This window comes from Gossypium arboreum, chromosome 2 (assembly GCF_025698485.1).
Source record: "Gossypium arboreum isolate Shixiya-1 chromosome 2, ASM2569848v2, whole genome shotgun sequence".
Taxonomy (NCBI): Eukaryota; Viridiplantae; Streptophyta; class Magnoliopsida; order Malvales; family Malvaceae; genus Gossypium; species Gossypium arboreum.
In genome coordinates, this window is record NC_069071.1 from 10,351,638 (window position 1) to 10,362,874 (window position 11,237).

At 33.6% G+C, this 11,237-nt stretch overlaps 2 protein-coding genes across 3 annotated transcripts; both read right to left on the reverse strand.

Annotated features, from left to right (window-relative positions):
* Window positions 1–499: 499 nt before the first annotated feature.
* On the reverse strand, window positions 500–2,413 carry LOC108464240 (uncharacterized). 2 transcript variants are annotated; one of them, XM_017764429.2, is made up of 3 exons: window positions 2,171–2,403; window positions 1,487–1,566; window positions 500–829 (listed from the first exon to the last, which is right to left on the reverse strand). In XM_017764429.2, the coding sequence occupies exons 1-3, from the start codon at window positions 2,282–2,284 to the stop codon at window positions 760–762; spliced, it is 264 nt and encodes an 87-aa protein (XP_017619918.1). In that variant the 5' UTR covers window positions 2,285–2,403; the 3' UTR covers window positions 500–759. The 2 variants fall into 2 exon arrangements, with proteins under 2 accessions (XP_017619918.1, XP_052880229.1); XM_053024269.1 differs by having other exon boundaries at window positions 782–1,084; window positions 2,171–2,413.
* A 1,092-nt stretch (window positions 2,414–3,505) lies between these two features.
* On the reverse strand, window positions 3,506–4,531 carry LOC108466375 (cytochrome P450 89A2-like). The gene has a single exon (XM_017766698.2). It carries the CDS (start codon window positions 4,529–4,531, stop codon window positions 3,506–3,508), a length of 1,026 nt encoding a protein of 341 aa, XP_017622187.2.
* Window positions 4,532–11,237: the final 6,706 nt, after the last annotated feature.

Here is an 11,237-nt window from a genome sequence, read left to right on the forward strand (position 1 = left end):
TCTAAAAAAGGAAATTTTATGAAGGATAGAACATCAAAAAGTTATTGAACACCAAGGGAAAAGCTTATTCAACTCATATGATGAAAAGAACTACGAAGACTTGAAGCCATTCAATTCCCACTCTTTACAAGGCTATCTTCTCGCTATCAGAATCTATCATGTCTTAAACAAAAAAAAAAAAAAAGAACTTCTCATGTTAATGCTCATTCAACCATACAATAAAGTAGACATAGGAAAACGGAAGTATATTTTGAATAACTTATAATTGTACCTTAATCGAATATGATCTAACAGCATGCATAGATTATGTATCATCTGAAAGCAGTTGTTTATATTGCAACTACATCCAAACACGACATTAAATATGGAGCATCACTGGCCTCTTGAAATGATTGGTTCCGAGGATACATTCATAACCAACTTACTTTTGGGGCTTGAAATTTGCAGACCTCCACCCACCATAACCCCAAGCAGAAAATCATAAATGGAAGCAATACGATTTTCCAGTAAAAGGACAATACCATTCAACAAAGAATAAATAGCTGTGTATTGCAAATGAGAGAAAACCAGAATTTGAATAGATAATAGTCACTGCAATACTTCTAAAAATCTTTGTTCACACACTCCTACTTATTGCCAAGAGAGCCTTATATCAGTGACATTCAGAACATATACCTTTCTCATAGATGACTGATACGAAAAGTGCCCTCTAGTAACAGCAACGATCAAAATCTAAAAGAAAGTGCAAAAAAGGGCATTTCATTCAAGCTCCACCTCTCTCTTTGGGGGGTCCAGCTGCAAATAGGTGTATGGCTCTGTTGGTTCCTCTCTGCACAGCACCAAGCATAAATTTTCAAAATTGAAGCGCTACATTCCTTGAAATATAAATCAGAATTAGTTATATAGGGTCAAATAAAACAGCTTGCAAGGTGTAACTGAATAGGACCCAGCTTTGAACATCCTGAGAGTAGAAGACTCAGTAAAAATATAACAACAGACTTAAAAGAACTTTCATTCAATCAGTTGCCTCACTTGCATCTACAACTGCGTTACTCAGCTCAAAATTATGCTCTCATACCCACATCTGAAAATGCGAGACTAATATTTTAGGCAAAAACAAAGAGTAAGAGTAACATACATCTAGGAAAATAAAAACTAAACTAAGACTTTAATCATCAATCGTACATATCTGTGAAATTCATTAGTCTAGTTCTACTACAGATCCCTGTACTAATATTAAGTTTGAAAGTTAGTCTTCATACTAGTGTCAATCCGAAACATGTGTCAATGCAAATGCCACATTGGCACTTTTTAACATCATTTACTAACATTATCATTGATTAGACGGAAATTTTTAAATCAAATAAGAGGACTAAATTGACAACAATTTAAGTAGTGAGACTAAATTTCAACCTTGATATGAGTACAGAGACAACGGCAAAACTAGACCAAATTCATTCTGTTATAAACACTTAATCAAACCTACCCAGGTTTAGAACGCATGCACTGCCAAAAGAGCTTAAAAGGTCCTGGAACGGTCTTAAATGGGTTCCCCTCAAAACAAGCCTGCACCAAACAAGCAAATTAAACAAGAACGTTGATCCAAAAAGCTGACCAGTAAATGCTCAAAACATGAACATCAGGAGGAGAATGTTATTCAGACAAGGATCATGGCAAGATCCTTCTACTTCTTTCTCACTCCCCCAAATCTTGTGTCAATAGTTTAATAAAAAGGATCTCAACATACAAACCGTGCTCTAAGACCCACAAACAGCTTCAGCTAGCACCTTTCCAAAGAGCATCTCAATGTACAAAAAATTGATCTGTTCGTTTCGTGGAATTTTTGTAGAAGTTGAACCAATATAATTATATAATATCATTGTTACATAGGAGAGTAAATCATATCAAAATGACAATTATCAAATTTCTTGGCTCTAAACTTTCTCTTTAAAAGTTGAGAATTTGGGAAAGCCACAATTTCGTAGAGAAATAAATAAGTGGGTAAAAATCTCAGGTCCCCCTACCCCAACTTAAGTTAGATCAGAGTTTAGCTTCAGAAGTCAAGCTTACTGGTTCCTCTCTATGCCCCAAAACAATATACATATGAAATACGAAAAAAATTCCCCATTTTCCATTTTTTTAGAATAAGAAGAAAAGGAAAAAGAAATACTTGGATAACATCTTCAGCTCGATCGTTGCAACGATGAGCCTTAGGTTGCCGATGCTCCCCTTCTGGCATTCCCCATGGGCTCTCTCTCCTTGGCACTGGCCTTGTCTCACCCATCTCTTCCCTTCTCTCTGCCAACACTGTTTTTTTCTTCTTTCAGCTATTTGTCTCTCTGACCATTCCGCTGTTTACAAACTACACCCAAAGAAAAGGATCCCTTTTCGATTGTAGGCTTGTAGTCCACTTCGCACTTGGTTTGGCCCATTTATATATACCATTTATTTTTTAATGAACAATCCATATACTACACTTTTTTAATGGGCTCTCTGGTATGCGAGAAACTTGCTAGTACATGAAAGTAAAGTCCAAACAACAGAAGTCCAAGCCATGCCTTTTGCCAAGGATACGAGATTTCATAGTGTTACTTTAGAGGGAGATTCCAAAACTATCATCAACAAATTTAATGGCAATTGAGAAGATATATCTCATATTAGTGCCTATATTCATGATATAAGAACTCTTGCTTCCACTTTTGACAGTTTTGTCTTTTCACATGTTTTCAGAGAGCAAAACCAGGTGGCTCATTCTCTGGCTAAACATGGAATACGGAACCAAGCTGATAATTAGTGTTGGGTGGAAGAAGTACCTGAAGAAGTTCGTCATCTGGTGGATGGTGACCGGAGATGGGCGGTATAGTGAAGGGTCTTGTTTAATCATCTTAGCTCTTTCTGTCTACTGGGTTGTGTGCTTCGGCCTTATTGCGTAGCTGAATGGTGTTTTTTTTTAATAATAAACCAGTCTTTTATTTAAAAAAAAAAAAAAGAGAGTAAAATCTAAAAAATATAGTTAAAATAATATTGTTACAAAGTTTTAATATAACGAAAAGACTTATAATTAAGTATAAGTTTTAATATAACGAAAAGACTTATAATTAAGTATAACAAAATATTTAAAATATGACTTAATATGATTGAACAAAAATTAAGATAAATCACTGGACATACAATCTAGGAGCTATTTGGACCTCCAGAGGATTCTGCATTACGGCTGTGAATTCATGTTTTTCAGTCAAATCCACACCTTCTCCAAAACACTTAAAGTTGAAATGCCAGACTAAGTTTGCCACAAAATACTTTAAGTGAAGCATTGCCAAACGATATGCCGGACACATCCTTTTCCCTACCCCAAATGGCATCATCTTAATCTCTTTTGTTCCACTAATATCAAAATCACCATTGTTTAAGAATCTCTCAGGCTTGAACTCCATTGGATTTTCCCATACATTCGGATTCCGACCCGTTTCCACCACTATAAAAATTACAATACTGTTCTTTGGAACTAAAAACCACCCAAAACAACATTTTTTGTTACCGTATGTGGGATTAGAAAATGGCTAGGAGGATGACGCCTTAAACTTTCTAAGATAACGGCTCTAAGATATGGCATCTTCCTCAAATCTCCATCCTTAATCTCTACTTCCCCGTCTGAGACAACCCCTTTGATTTCCTTGAATAACTTGTCTTGAATATGTGGGTGCTTCACCAAATTAGCCATGATCCATTCTAGAGTTGTGGAAGTAGTATCAATGCCTCCAGTGAAGAACTCAGAGCACAATGTCACAATTTCCTTTTCTTCAAGTTTCCTGTTTTCCTCTTTAAGTTGTAAATCAAACAAAGTGTCAACATAGGGAAGGAAAGCCTCATCCTTTTCGTTTTTTCCTTCCCTCATCGCCTTTCTAGCTTTTATTAAAGGTACCATTAGTTTTTCCTGATCCTGTCGAAGCTGACGAAGCTTTTCCCATCGCTTGTGAAAGACAAATTTCCCCAAACTTGGAAACAGATTGAGTACTTTGAATTCATCAAAGCTCAACTGTAGGCGTCGCTGCAGATCATTGATATCTTGAATTTTCTTGTCTTCAAGCTTCTCACCAAAGCAAATAAAAGCGAACAAACTGTAGAGTGCATGTTGTATATGCTCTCTGATTTTAGTGTGATGATATTCATAAGATGATGAGTGAGACTTTAGGCGGTTGATGAGTGCATCCAAGGCCCATTTACGTGCACATGCAAAGGATTTTATCCGCAAAGTATGCAGGATATTATAGGTAAGATTACGGCGGAGCCGGAGCCATGTAGGGCTATAGAATGCCGAGGAAATGTTCTGTTGGTCACAGCTGAGGAACTTATCAGTGGCCATTGCTTGGGGACGGTCAGCAAAGATGACACTGTTATCAATCAAGGCTTGATGGGCAAGGGAGTGACTGGCAATAACGATTAAGGGCTTTGAGCCTATATACAGGGTATAAATCGGACCATATCTTTCATGTAGGGAAAGAAAAAGGGCCTTAACACGTGAGAAAGGCATGATAAACAACCATAGAAGGTTGCCGAAGAATGGAATTGTGGGGGGGCCTGGGGGAAGCTGGTGACTTGTTTTCTTAGTATAACGATTGAGAGCAACAACAAAACGAGTAGTAAAGAAGATGAAGGTGATAAAAGAGAGTGAAGAAACAAGCTCCCATTTCTCAAGAGGATTGACAAATCAACTGTTTTGAGCTTTAACAATTATTGGAGTGTACTGACATTTATATAGATGAAATTGCTTAAATCTTTTCCTCTTGGTTAGGGCTGACTGAGGCGGGTTTTGCGAGTCCTGCCCCACTTCGCACTAGAGTTGTGCATGGGCCGGGTCAAGAATGCCTGTCCGAAATTTGGAAGAGTTTGAGAAAAAATATAAGTTCGAAAAATGGACTTGAGTAAAAAAATTAAGTCCGTTTAAAAAACGGGCCAGGCCTCGGGTAAGGCATTTTTGGCTCAAGCCCGGCCCGGCCCGGCCCGAATTCACTATATGACAACAAATCTATTTTTTTTAATATTATTTCCTTATTGTTTTCTCCCTATTTTACTACTATTTTACTATTATGTTGCTACTGTTTTGTTGTTATTGTTTGGATATTGTATAAAATTTATTTTATTCTTAAATTATTTTATTAGTTTAAACACATTTGTTAATTTTGTTATTATTTTAGAAGCATTTGCTTGTTAAGTTGCATCTATTTTAGTGTTATTTAAGTATACATATTTTTTAAAATTTATTTTCAATATGTTGAGAAATATTTATTTTGATGTTTTAGTATTTTGATAGTTTATATATATATTTTAAAATTATATAAAAAATAATATAAAAATTAATATGGGCGGTCCAAGTCGGGCTCGAGTTTTAACATTTTAATTCGGGTTGGGCTTGGACAAAATTTTAGGCCTATTTTTTGGGCCGGGCCGAGCCCGTGCCTAGCAAACGGGCCTAAATTTTTAGTTAGGCCCAGCCCGACTCGGCCCATCCCATGCACACCTCTACTTCACACCCAATTGGGCGGAGATGGGGACAGGTTTTGCAAGTGGTGGGGCAGAGATGAGGACAAAAACTAGACCCGTCGTGGGTGGCAGGGCAGGTGTGGATATGATCTTGTACTCGCCCCGACCCCGCCTACCCCACATAATATAATAAAAGCATATTTAAAAAACCAAACATTTATAAAATTTTAATTTTGATAACAATACTTAACTCACATCAACGATTTATTTATTTTTTTTAAAATGGTAACCGTTGGAATAATGTCACATATGTGGTGGAAGTTCGGAGGACAGATATTTCATACTTTTTTCATAAAAAAATTTTATTTGTATTTATTTGACTGATACTTATAAATATATTATATGAAATGGATCGCGGGACATGTATAGCCGAAATTATATATGTGGGTTTGAGAATCCATTTAGGTGGTGAGGGAGGGATGATTTTAGTCTTGCGAGTCGCAAGATGAGAATGATTTTAGGGTTTATACCCACAACGGGTCGCGGGGCGGGGATGAGTTCCCCCACACCCGCCCCACCCAATTCACATCCCTACTCCTGGTCTTAGCTTAGCACGGAATTCACAAGAATTTAAAGCAGGGGACCAAGTGAAATTTAATGCAAATCACCACGTTAGCTAACTTGCTCTTCGTTTTAAATTCAAATTTGGCAGGTGTTGAAGCATAAATAGGCATGCAGATCAATATCCTCTTTCTATTAGAGGTGTGCATGGGCTAGGCTACCCAGCCCAGCCCGAAGGCCCGCCCGAAAAATGGGAGGGTTCGGGTAAAAATATAGGCCCGAAATATGGGTTTGGGCAAAAAAAGAGGCCCGTTTAGAAAATAGGCCGGGCTCGGGTAAAATTTTTTTGGCTCGGGCCCGGCCCGAATTATATTATAAATATATATATTTTTTATTTTTAATCATATTTATATTTTAATTTTAATTTTAATATAATTAATTTTTATTATATTTTTCAATTTGTGTATTGTTTTAAGAATTGTTTTAATATATTTTTTATTTGTTTCTTGTTTTAATATTTGTTTTAAATGTATTTAATTATTTAATATATTTTAAAATTTTTTATTTAATGAAATAAGTTAAAAAATTTAATATGGGTCGGGCCGGGCAGACTCAAGCTTAACAATTTTATTTCAGGCGGGGTTTGGGCAAATTTTAGGCCCATATTTAGGTAGGGCCAGCCTAAAAAGCAGGCCTAAAATTTTAGTAGGCCAGCTCGAACCCGGCCCGGCCTGGCCTGGCCCATGCACACCTCTACTTTCTATACACAATTACATATTTAGTGTTTTATTTTTATATTTAAAGGTTATTTAATCACTAGGGTAAATAAATAATTAGGCAGGGCAATAAAATTAATGAATAAAACTTTTATTAATTGTGATTGACATGAACCATTGTGATTAAGTTTCCTTATCTATATCTATATCTGTATCCATATATATATATATATATGGTTGTAAAAATTTCCTTCTCTAGTGTAATTAAGTTTTTTATTAAGTTGATGTTACAACTAATTTAGAAAAGATTTGAAATTTGTTCATTTTAAAAGGTAATAAATATTACTATAAGTGTATATTTATCTTCTTCTTCTTTTATTTTATTTTATATTTTTACATAAAATTTATTACAAAAACAATTTAAATCTAAGGATAGCATTAGAATTGTGGATTTGGTTACCCGCAGATATCCTATATTCATATATTTCCTATCGATTCAAAGCAGATGTGGATAAACACATCAGATATCAATATTAAATATCTGTATATGATTATTTACTTTTAGTTATGACCTTAATATTAAATATCTGTATATGATTTATACATATGATAGTGTGTGAGCTTCCGAGCCGATTCAATCAAAGCAACGATTCCAAGAGTCCTACAAAATCAAATCAAACTAATAAGCACAAAGGACCTTAGTAAGTTCGACAAATAAACTCATTTGCTATCAAATACCAAATTTCCAAAGGATGTTAAATTTTATTACACTGGTAAGAAGCATGCTAGGCACAAAGCCTGAATAACATCAACATTCAGCCTGCTAGGCACAAAGCCTGAATAACACTGGCACTAAGCCTACTAGGCATAAAGCTTGAATAACAACGGCATTAAGCCTGCTACGCACGAAGCTTGTATAATAGTATACTTCAACACTTAAACATCATTCCATAATAGACTTTAAAGATTTAAATCACTAACAAGGAATTTAAATTAACTAAAAATACACTTTAAAACAAACTTATATGACTAGTTTGTAGTAATCGCAAAGCATAGGAACTACTCCGAAATCTTTCCTTTTCCACGATCGTCAACCCTTTCGTGATCTAAAACAATTGTTTCATTCAATTGAGTACTTCTAAACTTTAATTTAATCCATAATTCATTTTTATGCAAAATAACCATTTTGCCCCTAATATTTTATCTTTTCACAAATTAGTCTTTAATCTCATAAATGAAATCTAAGCATTTAATCCTCCATTCAAGCTAACCAAATTTATTAAGGACTTATATCAACCCAAATAAACCATCATTTCATTTATTTAACATAATTTTTTACTATTTTTACAAATCGATCCCTAAATGCTAATTTCATCAAAAATCTCTTTACAAAACTTGTTTATTTATCAACAAAGATTCATAATCTAGCATTAAACATCAAGAATCATTCAAGACCATTCATGGCATAACCTTCAACAATTTTACAAATTAATCCTCGAGCTAGCTAGATTAAGCTACAGAAATATCAACAACATAACAATCATTAAAAACGGGGCTTGGAAACTCACCGTGCAATTAAACAAAGCTTAACCGAACCAAGCACCCATCCATGGTGTTCTTTCTCTTCAAAATAGGTTTTTAGGTGAAAAATAAAAGATGATACACCTTATTTCTTTTCTTTTGATTTTAGTTTAATTACCTAATTACCATATTAACCTTTAAAAACTAACATTGGAATAATACCATGCCATGTACATCCACTAACCTTATGAATGATATAATTACCATTCAAGTTTAATAACTTCCATTTCCATAGTCATTTAGCCCTTTTAACTATTAGAACTCAACTTTCATACTTTTTGTAATTTAGTTATTTTTAATTAATTAACCATGCAAACACAAAAATTTCTTAACGAAATTTTAATACGACCTTAATAAAATTCCGTAGACACTAATTAACTAATAAAAAAATAATTTACTTGTCGAATTTGTGATCCTGAAACCACTATTTCGATTTCACTGAAAACAGGCTGTTACACTATTGCGTGGGGACGGTCAGCAAAGATGACACTGTTATCAATCAAGGCTTGATGGGCAACGGAGTGACTGGAAATAACAATTAAAGGCTTTGAGCCTATATAGGGTATAAATCGGATCATATCTTTCATGTATGGAAAGAAAAAGGGCCTTAACACGTGAGAAAGGCTTGATAAGCAACTATAGAAGGTTGCCAAAGAATGGAATTGTATTAGGTAGGCCTGGGGGAAGCTGGTGAGACTTCTTTTTTTAGTATAATGATTGAGAGCAACAACAAAACGAGTAGTAAAGAAGATGAAGGTGATAAAGAGAGTGAAGAAACGAGCTCCCATTTCTCAAGAGGATTGACAAATCAACTGTTTTGAGCTTTCACAATTATTGGAGTGGATGGAGATTTATAAAGATGAAATTGATTAAATCTTCTCCTCCTAGTTAGAGGCATCAGTGGGGTGGGTTTCGCGAGGTCCCACTTTACTTCGCACCCAATTGGGTTGGGATGGGTACAGATTTCGCGGCTGGTGGGGTAGGGATGGGATAAAAATTAGACCTGTCGTGGGTGGTGGGGCAGGTGTGGATATGATCTTGTACTCGCCCCGACCCCGCCTACCCCACATAATATAATAAGAATATTTAAAAAACCAAACATTTATAAAACTCTAATTTTGATAATAATACTCAACTCACATTCACGACTTATTTTTTTTAAATGGTGACTATTGGAATAATGTCACATATGTGGTGAGAGTTCGGAGGATAGATATTTCATACTTTTTTTTATAAAAAAAAATTGCTTATATTTATTTAACTGATATTTATTAATATATTATATGAAGTGAGTCGCGAAGCGAGTATAGCGGGAATTAAGTAGGTTTGAGGACCCACGTGGGTTGTAGGGCAGTGATGGTTTTAGTCTTGTAGATCGCAAGACGAGGATGGTTTTAGGTTTTGTACCTGCACCCACTCCACCTAATTGACATCCCGACTCCTGGTCTCCACCTAATTGACATCCCTACTCCTGTTCTTAGCTTAGCACGAAATTCACAAGAATTTAAAACGAGGTGACCAAGTGAAGTTTAATGCAAATCGCTATGTGAGCTAATTTGCTCTTCATTTTAAATTCAAATTGTGCAGGGTTGGCATGTGTTAAAGCATAAATAGGCATGCAGATCAATATCCTCTTTCTATACACAATTACATATTTAGTGTTTTATTTTTTATACTTAAAGGTTATTTAATCATTAGGTTAAATGAATAATTAGGCAGGGCAATAAAATTAATGAATAAAACTTTTATTAATTGTGATTCACATGAGCCATTGTGATTAGGTTTCCTTATCTATATCTATATCTATATCCATATATATATATATAGTTGTAAAAATTTCCTTGTCTAGTATAATTAAGTTTTTTATTAAGTTAATGTTACAAGTAATTTAGAAAAGATTTGAAATTTGTTCATTTTAAAAGATAATAAATATTACTATGAGTGTATATTTATCTTCTTCTTTTTATATTTTAACATAAAATTTATTACAAAAACAATTTAAATCTAAGGATAGTATTAGAATTATGGATTTGGTTACATGTAGATATCCATTATTTATATATTTGCTATCGATTCAAAGCATATGTGGATAAACATATCAAATATCAATTATTTGAATTTATTAATTACACTATAAGAAAAATAGGAATTAACAACGCTAAAATTCATTATGAAATGTTGAACATTTCATCATCATTGTGAAAATTGTATCGTAAAGTTACAAAGTCATTGCTGGGTTTTTGCTTATTCCTCTGTTGCCTAAAGTCGACGTATATCGCAACAACTTTTTTCCCATTCATATATTATTTTTTTCAACGGCTTAATTTATTTGTCTAAATATGTTTTAGTTGTCAGATAGTTAGTTATGATATGTTTAACATAAGGATAATATTTTAATCACAAAAACTATTACATAATAACAATACATAGATGCTAAATCTTTTACATAACACTATTATAAAAATTGTCGGATATTATTTTGTTATGTCATTTTAATTGATTGTATATTAAATTACTCAACGACTAAATGTTATTGCCAAAAATTTATTTTAACAACAATAAAATGTTATTATCAAGTAACTTACACAACACTAATGTAGATACTTAATTTTTCCAAGCGATCCAGTTTTAAACTTATTTAGATTTGATTTTATTGAATTAGAGATTTATTTAGATATCTTAAATTCAATCAAACTAAATTAAATTTTATTTAATTTTAGAGTTAAAATTTAACAGCTTGAATTGAATTTTGTTAGTCAAGTTGAATTGCATATTGAATTATTCTTTTTAAAATAGATTTTTTTTGTTTTATTAATTTTGAGATTAAATTTAAATTAATTCTTATTTAATTTGATTAAGTTTTCTAAATTTTGGTACGAGAGGGATGATTATTTAAAT